This window comes from Pholcus phalangioides, unplaced genomic scaffold (assembly GCF_987345545.1).
Source record: "Pholcus phalangioides strain wild (caught in Gottingen) unplaced genomic scaffold, Ppha-v1.0 ptg000007l_1, whole genome shotgun sequence".
NCBI classification, from domain to species: Eukaryota; Metazoa; Arthropoda; class Arachnida; order Araneae; family Pholcidae; genus Pholcus; species Pholcus phalangioides.
This window is the reverse complement of record NW_028301600.1, coordinates 43880610-43906015: the sequence shown is the minus strand read 5'-3', so window position 1 is coordinate 43906015 and position 25406 is coordinate 43880610. Positions and strand designations below refer to the sequence as shown.

The window sequence follows — 25406 nt, the reverse complement described above, 5'->3', positions numbered from 1 at the left end:
GATACAAAAACGGCTATCTTGCATCTGTGTGGAACTAATGTTATTTCCATTGGATGTGATGGACACTCATCGATGGATCCAGAGAGAGAGAGAGGATGACGTATTTCCAAGTTTCAAAAACAACAAGAGTGAGCAAATAAATGGCATGGGAAACGAATTCATCAATGTGCTGTTGCACATCTTATGGTCTGATGCAGTCAGTGTGTGTCGTTTTATATAAGCTAAGAAATTCCCATGTTTAAAAAGTCCAACAGAGGATGCAGTGAGTGCCAGATCAGCCAGCCGTGATTCCTTTTTTTTATTCATTTTCTTATTCTTAGGTGGGGGAGGGTAAGGCCAAGAAACAACAACAACAACAAGCAAAAACACAAAACCAGGCGCGAGTGGTCGCTCGCTAAACGTGTTTATCGAATACTCCTGGCAGGTTGCCTCATCCCTACCTTTCAAGGACGGAGCCAATCTTTTCCGCGGAGGATGCACCAAACTACGTACATTGACACGTGCTTCTCTCTCTCTCGATATGTAACACTCATCATTCAATGCTCATCCTCTATGGCAGTGTTTCTCAAAGTGTGCGACGCGGCTCCTGGGGGTGTCGCCAACTTATGTCAAAGGCATCGCGGCGAGCAGGAGATATTGATTTGTGCGCCCATTTATTCTTTGAAGTAGTTCTTTTATAGGTGAAACTATCTACTAAACCAGTGTTTCTTAATGCCCTCCATTTCGGTGCTGGGATACTCCAGGGGAAGGGGCACGGGTGAATGAAGGGGGGGACAGTGACACAGGCTGCTAAGGGACACCACGAAGCCGGGAATGCCGGAAATGTTTCGAACCTGTGGGTGTTCGTTCTCAGTTTCATGTAGGAAATTTTGATTTCTCTGAATAAATTCTAGGGGTGCTCGGACCTGTTCCATAAATTTCTCTATGGTTGCTCCGTAGGTTTGTGGAAAAGTGAATACAGATTCATTCTTTGAAATATAAGCGCAAATTATTTTAAATACTATTTTTTTTTTTGTGTTTTAGTAAACTTTAATAATTGATCAGATTGTACTTGATCATATAATTGAAAAAGGTTTTTTTTTTTATGTTTCTAATGAGTGTGAATTACCTTATCCACAAATTTCTGTGGGTACCGAGTAAAGCCGTAGGGACGGGGGGACTAATGGGTCCGGTCCAATTGGTTCCCCCTGAAACATAAGCTGTCCCCCCCCCCCTCCAGAAGAAATTTCTGGCAACGGTCCTGGTGCAGAGCACCCACAGCACCGCCGGCTCCGACGCCAATGTACAAAGTGCTGTGGGGGCTATGAAAATTCAGACGTGAAGATATGACTCTTCAAGTGAGATATGGTGGGAAGAAAGTATGACTACATTCAAAATGGAGCAGAAACATGACTGACACACATGGTGTTGAGACGGCACTGAATAGAATCTCCCCCCCCCCCTCCCTCCACTAAAACCCCTCAATCAGGGGGTTGACCTCACTCATGAAATTTTTCTTCAATATCACTAAAAAAAAAATCAATCTGTGTTCGAAAAAATCAATAAATTAGACGAGGTGGGGTGGGGGCTGGATGAGGCAGGGGGCACGAATCCCCCTGTTGAATTTTTGATCGTTTTTCAGAAATTTGAAAATTCCATCGACTTTCTTTTTAATTTGTGAAAATGATTAATTTTAGACATTTACATGAAATACATAAAAATTATATTTCGGTGGATATACCTATAATGCTGCCTGCTATGATTTAGAAATGAATAAAAGAGGAAATCGATTCAAAATCTTCGAAAAATAAGCGTAAATTAGTTTAAGGGGTCTCCTACCTTTTAACATGGTGAAAAAAACTTTCTTATGTATAAATATTATTAAAAACATCATTTATCCATCGATTTATTTCAACTTTTTACCACGTATATTTGACTGGGTATGCTATCCTATGCTAGTACAAAATTTTACATGTCTCTAATACTTAATCTTTTACAAATTTTAAAAAAAAATGCATTAAAAACAGCTTGCACGCATGAAATCAATATAACCAAATAAAAAAGTGATTCAAAATAAACAAAATTGTTCAGTTCTTAAAATGATGAAAAAGATTGAGATTTTATCGACACGACATAATTTTATTCAAAATTAAAGTTTAAATTATTTTTTTTTTAATTTTTATAATCCAAGTATTTAAGAATGTGTCTCAAATCTTTATCGCCAATTCATATGAACTGAACAGTTTTCTTTATTTTGAATTAATTTTTATTCAATTTTATTGATCTCATGTTATTTTCCCGTTCGCGCAAGCTGCTTTTAAGGCGTTTTTGGTTTTTTTTTTTTGAAAATTTGTAAAAAATTAAGTATTAGAGATATGCAAAATTTTGAACTGACATAGGATAGCATATGTAATTAAAAACACATGTACAATAAAAAGGTAGAAGTCTCCCTTAAATACTATTTTTTGTGTGTTCTTGTAAACGTGGGTAATTTTTCTGATTTTAACTGTAATTAATCTAGCATTTTATTTTATTATCAGAAACTTTTTTTTTTTACCAAAAATTCTATAAATCACATAACGCGGGTCAAAATGACATATTTGGAACTTATAGAATTTTTTGATCTTGAGAAGGCGAAAGAGGTTGTAAAAGAGTAAAAGTGCTAGTATTTTCAGTAGTCGTGTGTACAAAAATAATGAGAGGATTTGAGGTTCACGCAATCTAAAAAAAGACTCAGCTAAGTATGTATGAATGAATTCGTGAGGTCATTTAATGATTCGGTTGGATTAGTCATGCTAAAAATTATACCACATCCTAAATTTTCAACATTTTAAAAGTTAGGGAGAGAAACAGAGTGTAATGGTTTTCCAACTAGACTGATTAGAGAAACTACTCGACCGCAGAACAAATACAGCAGTAATTTTCATCCCGGCGTGGATCCAGATGGGGGGGCTCGATAGCACTCCGTTAGCCCTCTATGCGGCATTGATAAGATATCTCGCCTCCTTAAAAGCCTCTTATTTTAGCATCGGCAAACCAAGATATTTCATAAAGGTCATCTCTCAATGAAACACTTTTCCTTATACTCCTTACTCTGCACTTACAGAAACTTGCCTTCTTCATTAAAAAAATATGCCATTTTCACACGAGGTTTAATGATTGCTGCTGTACCGCTTAAATAGTTGGAGCCCTGTTGCCAAAAACAATATATGGGAAGGATTCTGTCCCGTAAATTACGAGACGTATTATCAACGTATGTGACCTCCCCTCCTACTAAAATTTGGTCCCTTCCTGACGCATCCTCCCGGATCCGCGTTTAGTCCACGGACATCACGGCTTCCACCACGCGTTTCCTTGGTATCCAGAAATGACTGAATTCCAGTTTATCCCATTAACAAGTTTCTACGTTACACTCAAGTTAATAGCAGTTTTTACCCATAAACTTGAACATCTACACCTGCCATCCTTGCAAAAAATTACTCATGCACCTTGATGCCAGATCTTTCAAACGTTTTTGTTAACGTGGAACCCTTGGTTGTTACGAGACTGCACCACGGAACCCAAACATTTTAGTTTCTTTAATATAAACATTTTTATAGAAAGACCAATGAAAATCTTAACGGCTTTCGGTACCACGAAACTCCAAAAAATCTTTTACGGAATACAAGTAGGAAACATATATCCTGAACACGTAAATGGCTGTAATAGCCAACCATTATAGAGTACAACAACCCTTAAGAAAACAAGTATCATATTCAGGAATAAAAAGAGTTCTTTCTCGTGTGGGTTATGTGGTACGCCATTTATCAATCATCTTTCATGAGGGATTAAGTATAATAGTGGTTGGGTTGCCGGAGCTCTGAAGATGCAGGTGTTCAAACCCTTAGAATTCTAGTCTTTCTGGAGTTTGTCCACCAACACCACAGATTTTCACCTGCATTCTCTCGATCAACAAGAACCATCTGAAAGCTGCATTGAAATCCATCTGCAGTCGAATTTTTCTAGTCTAGAGTCTAGACCAGTGGTTCTCAACCTGGGATCATATGGCTCTCTTGTGGTCTTAGGATATATTGAAATACATCTCCAGTTGAATTTTTCTAGACTAAAAAATTCGACTGGATTTCAATTTTCAAATGCAGCTTTGAGATGATTCTTGTTGATCGAGAGAATGCAGCTGAAAATCTGTGGTGTTGGTAGATAAACTCTTGTGGTCCTAGGATATTATTGGGAGGCCGCGGGAGAAAATCCGATGAAAAGGGAGCCACGAAAAGTGGTGAAGGGGCAACAGAGAGAGCTGTAAAGAAATGAAGCTTTCAAGTGAAATATGGTGGGGAAATCGTGACTACTTTCACAGTATCCAGCAGAGCTGTCCATAGAACCAGGGTCATCTTAACTCACGGGCCCATGTGAGCATGCCCCGGGCCTCATATCCATAGGGAGCCTGCACGATGAGATCTGATTCTATGACTTTCAAATGTAAGCTGTTGCTTCTAGCTAAATATTGGGCCCCAGAACATTGCTGTCCGAATTTCGGGCATTGGCCTGGTCACCTGGGATGGCCACTTTACGAAGTAGTCAACTTCGGGCTTTGGCAGTAACAGTGCCAGATCTTGTTACGAGACTGCATCACGGAACCCAAACATTTTAGTTTCTTTAATATAAACATTTTAACAGTAATATGTAAGATGTTACTTTCAGCTAATTACAGAGGCACAAGAACATCACTTCACTCGAGGACCCATAATGTTGAGAAGGCCATGCATAAGACTCCCACAAGATGGAAGATCACTGATTTCTAACCCAGAGTAGACGCGGTCCCAGGGTGATATGTCATGAGGTTCGATTTGTTAGATCGTCCTGTATTTCACAAAGTATTTTTCCCCTATGTAATTCGGCTTTTTGGGAGGGATGATAACGCATTTTCTGTATCTGTTCCAAGGCCCAGGATTCCAGAGAGAGATAGATCCTTTTTTATAAAATTTTTGTTCACTATAAATTTAGTTTTGATTCAATTCAATTCGATAAGTAATAGGGTATCGCTGTTGGATGAGGGGCTTTATAATGTGTCATTCAAGTATTAAAAGTATTACGCCAGAAGACCCATTTACGCCAGTTTGGCCATTTTTGATCCCCCTCAGCAAAGGTAAGCAAAGAACAAACTCCCTCCCCCTTTTGTCAGCGAAATTAAGTAAGCTGGGCCTCTTTTTTAGACTGATACTAGATCTAGAAGACTTCACTCACTTCCAGAGGAGTACGCAGGAGTATAGGGGTGGCCGTTGCTTCCCCCCCCCCCAACATAAAAAACTAAAATCTTGTATAAAAAAATTAAACATTGTCGAAGAAAAGAAAAACATTTTTCTGTTGTTTTGATCAATTTATGATCCTTTGATCATTTTTGTCACACCGCGGCCATTTTCTGCACACGAGGGCTAATTAGACCTGGACCTGCAATTTATTGTCGATTCCGAACGGCAGCCTTTTTTTATACTCATCGAGAGGTTGGTGCACTAACCCCTTGATTTTTTTGACGTTGGGAGGGGCGATCGCCCGGATCTGAGCATCCCTTAAGTGATCTGTAAATGTGCCCCCTTATAAAATTAGGTTTGAGAACACTGGTCACATCAGATGACTCCGTGAGCCACAGATTAAGCATATACGGTCCGAACCAATGGCTCTACACCTTGACAAGCCCACGGCCCGGTCGATTCCTTTTTTTGTGAGTGGAAGGACCGGTTACACACGCGATCAATGAGAAATAAATCGGGAAAAATGAAACGGAGTGAACCCGGGTACCGGGCCGCCACCCGGCGGTTGAGAAACACTGGTCTAGACTTCACTGGTAGTTGTTGTCGAAAAAACGTCGGGCCGTTCGCCGAACTATACATTATAAAGTAAGAAACAGGAAATTCCCAGCTTCCCTTCTTAAAACCCACACGCGCGCACTCACTGCCATTTCCGGCTGCCATTGCCTCCACGCCGCGGTACTACTACTACTGCTTTCAAACACACATCAGCCAACCAACCAAAAGTCAATCCTGAAAAAGAACAAACTATTTCTGGGTACGCAACTGACTGTCACGGATCAAGGCTAAAATGAAAGCTACTTCCGGTAAAGTGTCTATCTATCTCGAAAAGACCATCGAGAGAGAGAGAGAGACACATAAGAATCCATAACACAGTAAGTACAGCTCGTGTGTGCCGCCGCCGCCTTGCTGCGATGCAATATAAACACGCCTTAGGGAGAATAAATAATAATAAAAACTCGGGATGGATATTTTTTAACGTTGTAAAAAAAAAAAGTAAGAAAATGACGCCCCCAATTTGCCTCTTATTTTTGCGAAAGAAAAAGTGAAGAAGAGGAAAAGAAGCCGTAAATTCGAGCTCATGAGTGTGACCTTGAGAGACTTTGATTTCCCCTCACTGCTGCCTTTTTCTTGAAGGGAGGGGGGAGGAAAAATAATAAGAATAAGATGCAGAAGAAGATGTGATGCAGGAGCAGCAACATCTGCCGGAAGTCGGGATACAGAATATCTGATTCCGTCAAAAAACGCGCGATCGCCAAAAAGCAAAAGAAACGCGCGCACACACACACACACAGAGAAAGGCCCCTCTCTCACTGTAAAAGAAACCTTACACCGCCCAAGAAATAATAACGAAAAAAAACAACAGATGATGATGGTGGTGGTGGTGCTTGTTGACGTTGTTGTTGTCCGAGTTTTTACCCTTCCAGAATTTTCGCCCGTTTTGATGGACGTTTGGTTCGAAAAGAAAAAAAAGTTGGTGTCGTTTTTCAGCGACTTGAAATTGACTTTCGGATATCCGCACAATGATTAATGAGCCTTAACAACCCCCCCCCCCCCCCACTTCCCCTCTTTCAGCAAAACTCACCCTTCTTGTACGAAATTTCCGGTTCGGGTCCAGTTATAAGGGGTGAGAAGACTTATAAGAAAAAGGGGTTAGCCTCAGAACTGAGTAGAAAGCTGCAGAGCTAAATACAGTGAAACCTCGAAATAACGATATAGTAGAGTAGTGGTTCTTAACCTGGGGCCATATGCATCCCCCTCCCCTTACGGTCCTGGGATATGCTGGGGGGGGGGGGGGCACAGAGAAATGTGAAAAGTAATATTTTCAAGTGAAATATGTTGAAAAGTGTTTGTTGTTGAAGAGTGACTACTTTCAGAATCCAGCAGAGCTTTCTATGGAGCAGTCCTGTGTTCGAGATCATCTAAATCCATATGGGCATTGCTTGGGATCCTCATATCCATAGTGCCCTTCACTATGACCTATGACATCTGGTACTATGATGTTTGAGCGTAAATATATAAGCTGTTGCTGTTACATGCAGCTAAATATGGGACCCCCAGAACATCACTTTGCCCGGGAACACATGATGGTGAGACGATCATGCATAGACCCCCCCCCCCCCACAAGAACAAGGGTGGGTGCGTGCGGAAACATAGCGATGTGTCGAGAGGGACAATTTATTGTGTAGGTTCCTTGGCTCGTCCAGTATTTCACACTGACCTATTTTTCCCATATATTTCGGCTCTTGACAGGGATGACAATCTCCCCCCCCCCACCCTTGGGATCCGTGCCTGGCCAAAAGGGGTAACAGATCTTATTTATAAAATTATTGTTCATTATAAATTTAGTTTTGACTATATTCAATTGAGTAAGTAGAAAGGATCTCGTTCCTTGATGAGGGTAGGAGGACCTAGGTAAGACGAGGGGGGCCACAAGAAGAAAATATGGCTCAAAGTGGGGGGCATGGGCTAAAGAAGGTTGAGAACCACTGCAGTAGAGCAGGGGTTTTCGACGTGAAAGTGTACTATGTACATTGTTTTATTTAATTTTCTATTTTATTTATTTTTGTTATTATTCTAGTTTAATAAAGTTCGCCACGGCCCAGCCCCGTTGCGGAAATAGCTAAAATTGCCCAACCGCGATAGAGCATGGACCGTGTTTGGTTTGAAAAGAAAGAAAGAAAGAGAACGCAAAACTTCTCGCGGAACCCTTGATAGAGAGTTATAAGGCTGTTCCGGGGAGCCCTTTATAATAATGAGTACGGAACTCAAACAAATTTTTAAATTTTTTATTTAAAAAAAAAGTGGTGTGTCCATACTGCCGTCTAAACAGCATCATAACTCCAGGGCAAAATAATAGAGCGCTTAGACGCCACCTCTTAATATACATATTTGTTGTCATAAATCAATGCCGAATCTTAAGAGTGGAAGCCCCTATGCAAATGAGGTCCACGTGCCGTGCCCGGGTGAGACTCGTGTGTTAAGAGGTTCCTGAGTGTCCCGTAAAGTACACATAAATTCTGCAATTCAAGAATTCTCACTTCTAGTGGATAAAATATTTCCAAAAAAAACCAACATCCTATTTTACAACTTATAACTTCCTGATGAAACTGAAAATGGCATCCATGAATTTCTGGAGCATATGGTTCGAAAATTCGATGTGCAAAAATGTAATGATACTGTTTCTAAATTGCCAAATCATCCAAGTGGTGTGATTTTTTTAAACGACACACAATCTCGTTAAAATTCAAAACAAAGAACAGCTTTGAGAGTATATCAGCCACAAGAATTTCTTTTTTAAAAGCTCTCCGGATTTCGGGATCTTTAAGGGTTCCATGTTGTTTAAAAGTAGTCACAGAACGCAAAGGTTCCGCAGAACACCAGTTGGAAGCCCATGCAGTAGGGTCTCGATAATCCGAGGTACACGGAACCGAGATCACCTCTTATAACTGAAAACGCGGATTATACAAAAAAAAAAAATAAAAAAAAAAGATACTTGAAATGTCGAAGATGAGGGGTAGATTTTTGCCCTTCGGCTTAAATCAATGGTTCTCAAACTTTCGTCACCCGCGGCTCCCTTGCCAAATTCATTGTTCATTTGTGGCTCCCAGAATAGTTTATATTGTAGATATTTTCACACACACTCGTAAAAGAACCATTTCAAAGCCATAAATAGGCACACAAATCGATATCACCAGCTCGCTGCAACGCACAATTTCAGAAACACTGTTGTAGAGGGATTATCGTTATATCGAGAGGCAGCAGTTCAACATCAGAGTAGAGACATTTCCAAACAAGACTTTAAAAATATTCATTGTAGAGAAATTTATCGTTATATCGAGTATCGTTGTGAGCGAGGTTTCATTGCATTTAATATCGTACATCATGTCGTGGCTCCATGCTGAGGGTATTAATGCACTGATTAGTAAGAATCAGACATGGCCCACAAGAGTGGGGCTGTAAGGGCTCTGCTGATCCTTTGGGGGTGTCTTTAAAGGGGTTTCGGGGGTTCTGTGGGCCGTGATAAGAAAAAAATTAACTTTTTGTTTTTACATCAATTTTTGCTGAATATTATTCTGTAAAGGGATCCGTGGCCTTTATTCATCTTATTGGCGGGGGGAGGGGGGGGGGTTCCTGGCCCTCATCTTATTAGCAAAAGGGGTCCACGGAACACAAACGGTTAAGAATCTTCCTGCCATGGAGGAAGTACCTCTTGAACTATCTCCATGTTATCAAGCACCCATGTGGTCAACATACCAATCTTTTCCTGTTGTAACAGAAATAATTAACTTATTTTTCTGTAATCTGTGACAATTGATCGACAAAAATAACTGTTAGATTAAGGTTATACAACTAACGGCGGCTCTAAAATTTGCGAAACCTCGTTCAACCTTTTTTGCACGATTACCCTGAAATGAAGAAAAAAGGTGTGCACTTAACCTGTATTTTTCTCGTCAACTGCTTATTTGCCGTGATTTTTGCAGACCATTGTTCCCGAGTTCAATCTTCAACTGAGCGAAAATTCACAGTATCTCCTGCTAGACAAACCGTTCTATAACGAATTTTAGTTCAGCTTTGATAAGTTTCAAAAAATAGCTTTAATTTTTTTTGGAGCATTTAGAGGCCGTATCACAAAGGTAGCAATATCCCAGCGTTCATGCATCACGCAGAAATTTCAACCATGGTACTCACAAAGAGTAAAGAAAGCTGTTATGTTGCTTAAAATAATACACAGGAACATTATAATTTTTATTTAAACACCGCTATGTAGGATCGCTACTGATTATATCGCATGTGAAATACACGAGCACAGAATACGATCACGGTCATTTTATACATTCTTACGGAACTGATTAGACCTGAAACTATAAAATTTTGAACAAATATAAATTGGCAAAAAATCACAGATGAGCGAAGATGATAAATCTACAAAAAAATTGAGACAGAATATAGATGTACGTATAAAATATTTTAAATTCTAAATGCGTTGCAACAAATGTTTCCGATCATTAATCCTATTTTTAGGCGAGATTTTTGTTCCTCCTCCAACTATAACATGCTTCATCCATTGCAACAGCGACTCAGGTAAAAGCATACAATAACAAAACAATAATAATAATAATGGAAAAAGGCCCAGACGACACGAAGTGACCCTTTCTTTTTCCCCTTGCATTCACCAAGTAATAAGTGTCCGGTGGTGGGTCGAATTATCTTTTTTCGCCGGACAGGAAGTCACTGCTGACCCTTCTCACCTCGTGTATTCTCTCCTCCTTCATTCCATCACATTCGATGGTTGCTTGGGTGCGTATACACGCACACATACAATGGCTATTTGGCCATATATACAAGACAAGGGGCGGTTGAGCACAAAACTTCCTCTCATCTAGTCATGTGTGTAGAGATAGGGTAATACTCTTTTCTTCTCCTTTGTCTTTGGAGTCCTATTGTTGTTAATACAACTTTCTTGACAGACTCGATTCCGTCAATGGACAACAGTTCGTTCTGTATCCTTATGCGACAACGAACGAAGATTTTTTTGCACGGCAATTATTTTACACATTGAGATATGGAAAAAAATCGTAATTTTGTTTTAAAAGAATTATACCGCATTTTTTATTTTTTAGTTTCTTGGATTTTACGCGGTAGAATTTTAGATTATTTTTATGAGATAAATACATGATAAATGGAAGAAAAGAAATTATTAAAAATCACGTAAATTCATTTAGCTCTTCGGAGCTTTCTGAAAGACCATGAATAAGTTTTGAATTTCTGAACATGGGGGAAAAATATTCTGATTTGGCAATGCCATTGTTGGCAACGTTCGGTGATGGGAACATTTTTTCAGATGAAGTTGAAGCTGCGTGGTGAACAAACACCTCCTTCAAGGACTGAATACTGTATCTGTATATGTTGGCATAGTTTGAATAACGGCGGAACTTCAATTGCAAAGTCATTCACGTAGTTGCAGGCGAAGGAATTCATTTCACCTGGCAATGATGTCAACCCTCTGACACAACCCATCAAACGGCTTACATTACCAATGGTGATAGACTTCGAGTCACTAAGAAGGGGTTGAGGTTGGTCTGCCAAACGCGAAACTGAATACTGTACATGTCACGGTAAATGTGATAAATTCGGTTTTTTACATAATAAACGGTTATCATGCATAATATAACCTATTCATCACATTTACCGTAACATATACAGTACTGTACATCAGGGGCCGACAGGAAAACTAAACGACTTTTTTTAAGCCCTCGTAACTCCCGTATTATCACAAATTCTAAGTAAACAAAAAAATCAATTTTCGTCTTGTCTTTGATGAGATTATCGAATACCAAGCTTTTTGAAGCATAAATGCAAATATCTGATAACTTTTCCCTTTATAATGGGTTTTCAAAGGAAAATCGCTGGGAAAAAATGGTCCCGTGATCGACCGAAATAGGGATTGCGATTAATGGGTTACCTAACGTTACTGTACACATCCTTCATGTTTTTTTTTTTCTGGAATACCATGTAATTAGACGTAGACTATAAAATATTGCAGAAAACGAAAAAAAAACCTTGTAAATGCTGGTTTGTTTTGCTCTTCCAAAAAGGAAATAAAATAATAATAATAGTAATAAAAAAACATAGAAAGCCCTTTTTTCCCATAGGACAGGAATAAACAGTTTCTCGGTGTTCAGTGTCTTCTAATTTGGGCCTGTAGGAAAATGTTTGGCTTTTAGCCGCGCGTCTTTTCAACCAGATGCTTTTTCTTTCATGTCGTTTTCCTTCGAAAAATTCTCTTTCTTTGCTCTCTTCTTTCACAAGTCTTCATAATAAACACAACACAGCAAAAAAAGTACTTTTTTTCCTCTTTTCTCTCAAGAAGATCATCTTCTTTCATTCATTCACGCGCCAATGTTGTTGTCAATGGCTGTTGTGTGAAGGAAGCCTCTTGAATCCCGTGAATAGTATATCTTCCTTCATTCATTCAACGTGGTTTTTTTGTTTGTTTAAAAATAAAATAAAAAATAAACAAATAAATAAAAAGCGTAAATCCCAACAACCAGACATTTTTTTTTTCCAACGCCTCTAGACTAACAACTTCCCACGCATTCCTAAATAACTTTCTGATATTTATTTGCTTGGTACGCATATTCTGATGCTAATGAAAAAATATTGCTCAAAATAGAGGATTCTCTGGTGAACCCCAAATCCTCCGTGTAGTTAGTATCTTTTCGAAATAGATTTTCAAAATTTTGTACGGAAAATTTCGAAGGAAAACATAGTCATCCGCATTAACGACAATTTGCATAATCAACGTACGACTGAATTGGTTTGATTTGCTTAACGCGAGAATAGATTTAAAGTGAGAAGTACACAAAAAAAAAACCAAAAAAAACCACGAAAAACAGCTGAAATGGCTAAGGTCGTTGCAAAGTCAATATTATATTTCATATATGCACGCACACATACTATACAGCTGCTATTCCTTTTCCCCAGATATTATTTCCAGATTCGCACCTGTAGATGTGAACGAGAAACAACGGTAATAAAACAGTGGAGGAATGCAAACAGCAAGTTCCTTATTGAAACGACACGATTTCAGCTTGTGAGCTAAAATTATGCGGACAGAGAAAGCAAAAAGGGGAAAAATTATTCAAATAAACATCGCTTTTATCAAAATTCCTCAGTTAAACCGACAATCAATTCTCCCAAATACAAATTTCAAGAAGCACAACGCCCAAAAATTAAAAATAAAACGTTCCTTTTCTATTTCAAATATGTTATTTGTTTATTCTGTTTTTGCACTCTGTTTTATATATAATTGCCAAGCAATCTTCAATTTCCAACAGTACGTATAATTTTTTAGTTTAGCTCTCTTTTGACACACCACATAAACACTTTTGGCATACATATAATACATATTTTACATATCTACATGACTTATGTACAGTCGATATATAGATAGGTTTTTCTCTTTGTGAGGGATCGATATTAATTTACATACTGATATCACAACTCAATAGTATGTAGTTCAATAATTATTTCTATTTGATGTCCACATTTACATTATTTTGTATAAAAAAATGTATAAAAACATGTACACACACAAAAAAGAAAAGGAAGAAGAAGCTCTGTAGCCTTACAAAATGAAAAGTATAAATAATCGGAATTCTACATGAATTTTTCACAATTTATCTCATGATGAAATTTAAAAAAAAGGACAAAAATTAATTAATTGAACAAAAATTATAATTTACTTATAGAGTTCTTGTTTCTTTTTGCGACGCATTTAAAACTTTAAAAAAACAGCAATAATGATCTTACTTGATTTAAATATGGAAGACAATATTATATATAGTGATAAGATCTGTTTAGGCGATGACCGGTTTTCTTATGTGCGTATATATTTCATTTTATTTCATAAAAATAAGCCTTAAACTGTCAGTGAAAAAAATTCTTATCGATCACCAAAATTTTTTTGTCATTGACTTTCACTGACAGTTAAAAGATTGATTGTTCTTATCTTATGAACTAGAAAGTTTAAAATTTACATTTAAGTATCTCTATATATATATATTTCAATGATTACAACAATATCGAAGGTACTCACCTTACCAAGTTTCGAAGCCGTTCAAGACCACTTACCTGTTTTATATACTCTTCCACGTGCTTTGAAATTTCCACAAACGCGTTGAAACTCAAACCCTAGCAAATTACACCACTATACTACCCAACTCGGTACACACCAATGAGCAAAACGATCATGTAAAGATTTTCGTAATATTTTCCGGAAGGACTCGCAGGCATCTGATGAAAACAGTATTATCCGTTGTCGTATAACGTTTGATAATTCAGCACAGGTTGGTTCGTCTTCACGTGAATCAAAAATGAATACTTACATGTATTTTTCAAAACTTATAAGGCGCGCAGGGAGATAAGACTCATAAAAAAACCCCCGTCCGAATAATCAAAGCGAGACACAACATTCCGGCAACTTTAAAGAACGATAAGAATGACATCACAAACGTAATTATTAATCACTATCTCAGCCGATTACGAGATCAAAATCGACGTGATGTAACTAAAAAATGAAATTGCCGAAACGTTAAGTCTACGCAAAATAATTAAAATAACCACGGCCAGCCTAATTAATCAACTTAATCAAAATCAACAAAAACAATATTTTTTCGAACTACATTATTTTTTATTGATATCTGTTAAGCTTTTTTTTTAGAAGGAAAAACATATTTCTTTTTTTATGGGAAGTCAAAAATAAATATTACAATTTCTCTTTCCTTTGAAAAAATTTTTAATATAGTATTTATATATATATATATATGATCTATGAAACAAAAAAAATATCAAAACAATAAATAACCTTTTCACAGTAAAAGATTGTTTCTCTTTCTTTGCACAACGTGAGACAAAAGACTTATGTACAATTCACTAATTGCGAAAAATTATCATTATTTCAAAGTATTTCTTTCTTTTTTTTGAATGAATATTAGACTGCAATTAATGGAAAAATAAGGCAAAAAAGTATATCATCAGCTTTAAAAAAAAAGCGACATGAGTTATATGTAAATATGTACACATGTAAATAAAACGACTGAAAAAGTTGAAAGCATGATGATTGCTGTCATGATGAGAAAAAAAAAATGAACGCAAAAATGGCGATTTTTCAACAGAGATTGCAAAAAAAAAGTTTTCTATAAATGCTTTTGTGTATGTGATTGATATCTTCTCTCATCACATTTCTCATTATGTAAATGTAAAATAATTCATTATATTCTGCTATTTTTAAAAAGTATTACACGTACAGAACAGTGCAAAATGATAAAAAAACACGTTTAGAGTTAAAAACAGAGTATAATAATAATATGTATATAATATATTTTGTGCATTTTTGCAACACATTTTCTCAAGGAAAAATGAATATAAATGCAGTGAATTTTTATAATTTTGTAATCAAAGTAATCACGGTAATAATTAATGTGCGAATGTAGTTGATATTTTCAATATTGAATAAAAAAAATTCACAATTTTTCTTTCTATACAATTTTTTTTCTATCAATATTATTATTGTTATAATTATTTCATTCATCTCAAGGCACTAGGTAAGTATTTAGAAAATAGAGGAAGAAAAATAATATATATAAAGTTTTGATTGCTAAAATACCGGTTCTATATTTAAAAAAAACCGATTTTAAATATAGAATATTTTATATATCTTTTTTCATTTATATATATTATTTATAAATTTATCACCAAAATTTACAAATACATCACACGTTTACTTGCATTTGGAAGAAGGAGTGTACATTGAATATATAAAATGTGAGAGATCGTGGAAATTTTTTTGTTTGAGGAAAAAATAACATTTTAATCGGATTGTAATATTATGCCTATATATTACATAAAAGCGTTCACACACATTGATATTTCGTGAAAAACTGCAAGACCACTTGAAAGATAGTAGCAATCTGGATATAGTGTCGGTATGACGTTTGAATATACATACACTGTTGCCATCATTTTTTAGAAAAATTTTAACTGATATAATTTTACCTATTAACACGAAAATCAGAATATGCCGAAAGATGCGACGCGTCGCAGAATAATCAGTGCTGCTGCAGAACAATCTCGGGAACAGTTTTAAGAAAAGTTCAGAAAACACTATTATGGGAATTTTTACCGCTGAGCATTTCCAGTCAGCTGAGAGCTCGTTACAGAGCAATGCATTCTGCTTTGGGGATATGCAATTATACTAAAAAATCGTTTCATACAGTTTTTTAAAATTAAAATAATTTCTTTTTTTTTCAACGTGTTCTCATTGAGAGAGAATTCCAAATAAATCACGAACATTGATAGATATATCGCCATCTTAAAAGCTTTTTGTTTTAGCAATGACAAGCTCAGATATTTTGTAAAGTCGATTTCCCTATGGATCATATTTTCTCATTTCCCTTTACTTTGCACCTGCTGGAAATCGGAAGAAAACTTATTTCATAAAAAAAAAATGTTTAGTACTTTCTGCTATGCTGGTTGAAGGGTTTGTGTGGGTTGTCCTCCCCTCCTTCCGATTCCTATGGAAAAATGTTTTTCAGCTGTCAGCAATAAAATACTGGATCGATTCCAAATAGCACAATGATATATCGAAATGGAAAAAATAAATAAATAAACTCCCAGAATGAATTTAAAACCTTCAACGATTTGGAACTTGGATCACCCGTTAAGACGCCGCTGATGAATTATAGACTAACAGCTCTCCGTGCAAGACTGCAAAAAAGCACTAAAGCTAAACAACATTAATTAGAGCGAGAGGGTTCATTAGCAATTCTTCAGCACTGTCCACTACAATATCACTAAGATAAGTCACACAAATAGAAATTTAAAAAAATCGCGCACCTCATTGAGGAACACATTGATTGATATTTTTTAAGCGCGTTAAGTCCACTAACACCCACGATCCCGCCGGTCATAAAATAGGTACATGTATATTTCCCCGGGATACAGGAAACATTCCTACAGCAACAACGTCTGCCACCGCTAAAATGGGAGAGACCTCCGAAAATGCCATCCATCCATTCCTCTGCCGTGTCTTCACGTCCATGAAAGAATAAGCTCGGAGCAAGCGATCAGCCCACAACTCGCTCACTTACATAAGCTGTGCTAGTTGCAAAGTAATGAACGGGGAACTGACTGATGACGGCCCTGCCTGCCTGTTGTGAAGGTAGTAGTAGTAGTACGTACGTACTAGTGGTAGTATATGTTAAGGTTATATCACGTCCGGAAAAACTGAGGTCTCTCTCTCTCTCTCTTTTTTGTGCTTGCAAAGGCAACGCAGAGAGAGAGAGAGAGAGAGAGAGTAATTACTATATCATTAACTGCGTTTGGCGTTCCGGTTATAAGAGCACAAAAACGACTGTTTATCTGCAGAGTAGGTGTAGAACTGCGAATTAAACCTGAGGAGCTTTCGCGAACTGTTAAGATTTACGACCGTCTTGGCCCAAACGACGACTCCCTTCTCTCTTCTACTTCTCATTTTTTCTCTTCTTTCTTTTTTTTTCTATCACCAAGGCGCTCGCTAACACTCTTTACGGGTTTCGATAAGTAAATAAATAACACAAAATTTTGAAAAAAAAAAAACAAAAACATCCCAAGTCTATCTATCCTCAGAATGAATCTCGTTCGACCGCCATAATTCACGTCATCAATCACAAGAGTTCTCCAGCTAATGACCAAAACTAAACAAACTATGAATAATGCGATTAGCAGCTATTTGAGTTATTGTCGAGTATTTGAAACGAGCGTCCATATTTATTTATTTATCTATCTATCGTATCTGATGGTGATAATCGTAGTAACCGCGATTGTGGAAGAAATAAAACTAAATAAAAAACCTAGACCATATATATCCGCCGTGTTGAATCGGCGGTGGTGCTTTTCTTCTTAAGGTGGCTCATTTAAATGAGGAAACGACAATAATAAAAACCGCCATATTTTTGCATACGTGCGTGTCTTCGGACAAAACACGTCGCCCACTTTGCGTCTTGATTCTGAGAACTAATTAATTTCCTGTCATAACAGAATCAAGAATCATTTAATGGTCATTAATATTAAAATATAAAGTAACAGTTGGTGATTTTAGTTGAGTGACCAGGCGTGATTCTACTCCCAAGCGGACACCGAACGGGGTACGCACGTATATTATAATACATAGCAACAGCAACTGCTGTCACTTTGAGAAGCGTTCAATTAATTATTCAAACACTAGGGAAATATAATTAATGGTTACTTTCTTAGAAACATGACTAAAACGACGTCACTGAAGATAATTTTTTTGTCCCTCAACTTCAATGAGATAGGAAAAGATGTGGTTGAATGAAAGTTTTGAGGAGACTCGGGAATTTCAGAATTTTTTGGTTTTTAATTAACCTCTTTATGATCACGGGCGTAATATTACGTCCAAACACCAGTGGAATAAATTCAAACACATTCTCTGTGTTTTCTTTCCTCTCTCTTGCCCATCGCGAAGCTTTATAGTAACCCTATCTGTACGAAGTTTCTCTTCCTCTCCCTCCTTTCTTTCATACGCTTGTTAATGATTTTTTCCCCCACACACATATAATGTATCTTTCTACTACACATGTAAGAGCGGAAGAGAACACGTGGGGTGAGAGTGAAAAGAGGACTCTAATAAAAAATATCTTATCTACTTTATCTATTCTACTTTTTATTTTGTATTTTTTCTTTTTCCTCCGTCTTTCTTTTTCTAACGTGCGGTTAGGTTAGCACAAAGTCACCAGATTTATCGCCGATTCGTCAAATTCAGATAATCCGACTTTCTCGCCAAATGCTTGTACGCGAAGTGGTTAAAACCGAGCTTGACAAATCCCAGACGCAAGGTCGTCATGGCGACAAAAAAATTGACATTGACGCCTAATTTTTTTGCCCTATAACTAGATTAATGTTTTAGGATAGCACAAAATTATTAGAAATTATGTCAATGTTTCTGCTAGCATGGAAAGAGGTTCCCAAGTCCCGGACAAGTCAAAGAATACACTATTTTATCGATGAAAAAATGCCTGGCGTCTATGAAACTTTACTGGCGCCTAAAATGTTTTCCGATTTGTCAAGTCCTAAAATATATATTATATCCAGCGCCAGTGACTTACGCGAATCGAAAAGCTGTAAAGATATCTCATAAAATAGATACGATATGAAAAGTTGTCATTTATGTCTCGGGCCCGCTCTTTGGATATATTTCGGCCTTCACAGAACTCACACGACATTGCGTCTGCCAATCTGATAATATAGTTTCCGTTCTGGTTTAGCTACTAGTGCGTGCCGTATTTGCCGACACGCATCATTACGGCAGGAAATGAAAAATGGTTGCCGTGTTCGTGGGGAAAAGTTGGAGCAATTTTTTTTTTTGACGTTCTTTTTCCTATATCGCGAGCACCTGCCATCAAAGCAACGCATGACGATCCAGTTTGCACACGTTCCTGATTTAAAAATGTACCATGCACCCTAAACAGCGTTGATATTAGCATGTTTCCCCACTAATTCATTAAAAAATAATAATTTCATTTGAATAGTTAGTCGAACGAACGGAAGATTAATGATCGCGTATAACAGCAAAAATGAGTATAATGGATGTCATGCTGATACATGGGCGGAGATACCCGGGGGGGGGGGGGGGCGTGGGGGCATTGCCCCCCCCCCCAGCGTCAAAAGTGGAGTGGGCAGATCTAATGTATATGTGTATATATGAATTGACATCATAATCGTGCCCCTCCCAGCAATAATGACCTTGCCCCCCCCCCAGACTTCCAAGTGTATCCCCGCCTATGTGCTGATACCTAAATCATAAATGATTAAACAATCCAATATCAAAGACAATATTTTGAAAAAGGAGAACGTACTGTGTCACGTTAATCTCAGAACGATTCAGCGATAATTTTCGCTGATGCGAGTGTTTCTTTGTCGATTAGTATGTTTTTAAGCAACTGCAATTAATCTATTCACTAGCTAGGAATCGTTATTACGCTTGTTGCTACGCTGACGAGATTGTGATCAGTAAATAATATTCGACACAACCCAGAGATTACCGATAAACATCGTGAAAGTGATTCTAACACTGATTCGCGTTTTTAAATCGGTGGTGCCCACAGACCTGCATGACTTCCGTGTTTCAATGTTGATTTATAAGGAGTTGAATTCTTTATTTTTCACGGAGTTATTTCAAAGGTGGGCTTAGGAAGAGAGCTTAACGTCGTCAGAATTAATTGAAGAATAAATGATACATTCCTCTCTTTCTTTCAGCCATTAGATAAACGCTGATTATTCAGACACTATCAAATTTGCAGGACATGCAGCATTTAAAAAAATTGGGCTCTCTTGAAATGAGAACACGTGAAAAATATTATAAGAATCATCAGGGCTGCAGTGCCGTCTTAACGCATGGGCCCCAACCGGGCGGCGAGGGGCCCATATAAATGGCATCTGGTTAAAATCTTTGAAAGTGAGCATAAGTTGGTGGACAAGCATGATGCTCTTAGGACACCCTGTGTGGCTGTACTGATAAAAAAGGTGTAAATTTAGGAAACTCAAGAAAGCCCCTGAATGGTGGATCGGTGTCATTGACCTTGATAGCGAATGTTCAAGTCACTTCGTTATAAGGAAAAATTAATCTAAATGATAAAAATAAGTGCTTTCAAGCATTGGCGTACGCAAAAGTGGTTTGGGGTTCTAACACCCACCCCCCTTGAGTCAAGATTATAGTGTTATTTTGCAGGAAAAAACGTAACCCCCCTCCCCGAGAAAAATTCTATGTACGCCTATGCTTTCAAGACACAGTTGATGGCAACACGCACCATTAGGAAAAACCTACACACGAAATATTCATCCAACATTATTGAGAAAAAAACTAATAAAAAAAATAATTTAAATCATTGTGCATGAACGTTGTTATATAACAAAATAAATAATTATTCAAATTCATCATGAATATCTAATCCAGATTTAAAATTACCAAACCAGATTTATGTGCCTGGATGAGATAAACATTAACAAAACAAATGCAGGGCTTGACAAATCCCAGGTGCCAGGTCACCATGGCGACTAGAAAATCGGTATTGGCGTCTAAAATTTTATGTAGGCCCATGTGATTACTAAATTAGAATCTATGAATAACACAAAATTTTCTGATTTCATGACAATGTGTGTTTTAACGATAGAAAAGGGTTATGAAATGCTGAATAAATCGAAAAACCATTTTTAGGACTGTTTTTGTTGAGATTAAAGTCATTTTTGACTCAAAAAAAAATTTGGCTGGCTGTTTGTAAAAATCTAAAGTGGTTTTTTCAAATGGTTTTGAAAAAACCTGAAGTTTTATCAATTCGTCAAGCCCTGGCAAAGATACCACAACTCAATTGTTAAATTCTTGACATCCAAGGAAGTCAATATAAAATTGAAATCTCATATTTTTAGAAGAAAATAAAATCAATTAAAACTTTTTATGATAAGTATAAATTTCTAGAATGAGATCTATCCTTATCAAATCTATAAATTTTAGGAATCGTCAAGTTAGTGAGTGAAAAATAAGAAATGAGTACGAGTACCAGTATTCATTGAGATACAGCAGTTAGTGGATGCAATGCACTCAATTTGCTGTCAACTACTACTATGAAGCATATCTAACTAGATATAACAAGCAAAGAAATCATGTATTTAAAATACGATGAAAAAAAAAAAATGATGAAATGCATTATATGTAAATGTGACTGAGAATCGAAATGGAAAAACAAACAGTTACTGAGGCGAAAGTAATAAAAACTATCTTAAAAAAAAAGAGGAAAACGAAATGACAATGACTTTTTAAAATAAAGTTTAGCTTACTGACTGATGCTCCATTTATCTTCCAAGTCTTGTTTCCGGTGAGAAAAGTAAACACAATTGTAACTGACGAGGGTTTACACTCATCCAAACAGAACAATTAGAACATAAAAAGAAAGAAGCACAAGTGAAAAATATCATCATTTGGTACGAAAAAAAAAAAATCCAATCCGCAGGCTTCAGTGAATCAAAAATGTAACACATGGGAGCAAATGTGAAAGGATTATCTTCGTCAATCCGCTCTTATTGAGGAGAGAAAGAGAGGTCTTCATCGAACAAATCAATTGCAAAAATGAGTATGGTATGGGATATATGTGATGCACGCGCAGTAACATAAAGGCACAGGAAGAGCTTGACATATATATATATATTTGTGTGTGTATATATAGAGACTTAGATCATGAGGATTGATTAAGCATGCAGAAACGTCGATGTTGTCCACTGCAGTCCACGTGGATTTTTCTGATGGCTTGACCAACAATGATTTTTTTTTAATTGCCACGCTGCTGTTTCAGTTAAAAAAAGATGTAAACACTTTTTATCCCGTTTAACTCTACAGTAGACCTATCAACGGTCGGCTATAAACAGTTGACTAAATTTCCGTTGCAACATCTTGTGCAGTTTGCGATCGTTTCCACCGGTTATTGCGAGAGTAATAATTTATTTTTTTTTCCTCGTGTGTATTTTTCTTTTCCTTTTTATTTTATTTCTACGTCTTTGGTACGAAGCTGTTGATAAGTTGGGATATTTAGGAGTGCATCAACAGTCAGAATTCGCGTCCAGAAGCCGTTTATCTGGCGCTTGTTCGCTCGGTAGCGGTTGAGTTCTGTGGTGGGGTGTACATCGACAACCACGTGCCGTGTACCGCATGTAGCACTTCTCGCACGTTTTGACGCAGCCGCGGAGAGGCCAGTAGCAACATAAGCAGGGCAACGGCAAAGACAGGAGCCCGAGACATGCCCACCTCAGGATCCTCTTGTGTGGAGAACAGGAACACGGCTGGTCAGCGCAAGTCACGTCGCTGTCCATCTCGTAGTCTTTACCCCAATGGTAGAAGAGCCCCTTAACACAGCACATACACGAACAATAATCCACGACGTTATTCGCGGAGCACAGAAATTTGTCGTGGCAAATCCATTTGGAAGGTAAATGGCGAGGTGTCCGGCACGCTTCGCATTTGCAACGCCGGCACTGACGGCAAATGATAGACTCTTGGTGTTGCTCGTCCGACGTACCGTCCGACGTGCTGCTCAAACTGTCGGGTAGTTTCTCTTTTTTGAAAGTGGCCACTGTCGGTTGGGCTGTTATGGGCAGCTGTCCACCTCCGTGTAGGAACAATCCCGGCCTGATAGGCCTGTGTACGCTTGGGAACCCCGTCGATCTCGAGTTGACCGGCCCCGACGCGGCCGCAACAGCCGCGTTTGGAGGCGAGTGATCATCTTTTAAACGCGGTATATTCGACTTCACCGCGGGTAGTTGCGGCCTCAGCGGTGTTTCGATGTACTCGTTCTGCTTTCTGGCCATTCCTGGCCTCGGTTGGGCCAACGTGATGAAGTCCCTCGAATTTGCCGGACCCCTCTGGACCGGGGATCTCGATGCTGCCGGCTGTGTGGCCGCGACACGAGCAGTCGGAGTCGCTCCGCCATTTTGTTCCATGAAGATTTACAAACGAACTAAGTCTTTGCACGCTAAAAACACACACGCACGAGATTAAAGTTGTCCCGCGCTTCGAACATGGTCACAGCGCACTCACTCACATTATACTAGTAGAGAAGAGGAAAAGATCGTTCGCCCCAAAAGTCACAACTTCCTCTCGCTCGACGCAAGCGCGAACCAGTTGCTGCTGCTCAAAGGAATAGAATATCCACCACCAAGTCAAGCAGCGAGCGGCAAGAGAGGAGTCGGCGACGGGCTCTAGCTTTAGGCCTAGCGGAAAAGTAATCAAACCGTACAACAACTCCTTCATAAAAGGACAGATAATTTTTTGTTTGACAAATCCGTATCAATAATCCACGGCAAGTCCCGTAATCATCGACGATGTACTCGTGCTGAGCAAGGATCGTGACAGCTGTTGCTGCGGATATTCGAAGTACACGTAAAATGCATACGAACAGGAGAACGACTTTACACTAGGCATAGCTTTTTACAAACACCACCTTCCCGTTTGAAAGCTCAACTCGATCTGAAAGCCGAAAAACGCGCCGCCGCCAACTCATTCAGGCAGCGCGAACTATCAAGCCAAGGCCAACTCGCAAAAAAAAAAAAAAAAACTAAAAGAAAGAGAAACCAACCCCAAACTCTCCCCTACGAGAAGGGATTTTATCATCACCAGAGGGAAAAAACTACAGCAATATTCCCTCACGCGAATTCAACCCATTTGTATCTACAGCAGCGTTTCTCAACGTTTCTGAACCCAAGGACCAGTAAAATCATCCAGAGACTTCCACAAACTTCCAGTATGTGGGACGAGATTATATGTCCCGTGATACGGGAGACAAAATCAGAAATAAAATACGTGTTATGCAGGAATGTGCCGTATTTTCAGTGATTTTCCTGTATTTTATGGTCATTCTCACTGTTTCACAGATTTGTCCCGTTTTTTTTCAACGAAGCATATTTGGATTTGCAATTTTTACTGAGAAATTTGAATGAAAACACTTTCACACTATAAATATTCATCTGAACATATTTGTCATATTCCAAGTTTTTATCCACGAACTACGTTTTTTTTCTTTTTTTGAATTCATTGAGATTTCCGGTAATTCTTCATTACCCACTAATTGATATTTTTTTTAGCAATAACTGGTGCTGATTTCGTCGACTTATGGCAACGTTTTTGACGAAAATTGCCGATGTTCCTTTTTTTACTATATTTGAGCTCCCATTTGTCGTGTTTTCTGAATGAATTACGGTCACCCAAGTCTCATGACGAAATCAATTCCATTGAGATATAAATTATTTTTTACTGCAATCTGCAGCATCTCTTGATTTCTTCCTCCTTCAGCAATTTCGGTTAGCAAATTCGTCGTAAATTGAATTTTTTGCCTACAATTTATCCCATATTTGGAATCACAATTTACCGTATTTTTCTAGTTGACATGTGGTTACCCTAAGAACGAAGGTCTAATTTTCTATTTTAATCCATGGGGTAATACTGTATTCATTACGAAAATTCTATAGTCTTTTCGCGTCAGTTAGAATTTAATTACCAAGTCTGTATGCCGACCACCTGTGCCATCGTCGGGGACTATAGGTTGAGAAACACTGATCTACAGTATATTCTTTTTTCTTCTCATTACAATATTTCGAGCTCCATTCTAAAACAAGAATGAAAAATAATTAAATTAAAATTTTCGATTTGATATATAGTTTTGAAATTTACTAAATATTCATAATTAATATATTAAAAAGCTACTCCTATACAGCCCCAAAAATATTGAACTATTTCCATAGCATTAACAATACAATTAATGAGATATATTGGGCTGAGAAAAAGTTGTCTATCAAGGAAACATATTTTCTGGATATTATGCTGAGGTGAACTCGGAAAGAAAAGTCATCTTATTTCCACCGGGCCTCGAACCCAGGCCCTCTTGCATATCGGGCGAACATGCTACCATCTACCCCACTAGAGTTGGTTAAACATTTGAGTGGCAATTGGGCGGCGACCAAAAAAACCCCAACTGGTGCAGCATAACATAAGGTATATCGTGCAAGGCTGTCTAATAATTT

General features: G+C 37.8%; 1 protein-coding gene across 2 annotated transcripts in view; it reads right to left on the bottom strand.

Annotated features, from left to right (window-relative positions):
* sty (sprouty signaling antagonist) overlaps positions 1-23855 on the bottom strand; it is an 85657-nt gene extending 61802 nt beyond the window's left edge. Inside the window, exon 1 of one of the 2 annotated variants that reach the window (XR_016192834.1) lies at positions 21678-23855. Coding sequence is in view for 1 of the 2 variants with exons in the window: in XM_089233298.1 (XP_089089424.1) it covers positions 22434-23330 (897 nt within the window). In the remaining variant the exon portion in view is untranslated. Of the gene's footprint in view, positions 1-20744 lie in introns of those variants that run through there. The other variant, XM_089233298.1, reaches the window with a different exon arrangement.
* Between the last annotated feature and the right edge of the window lie 1551 nt (positions 23856-25406).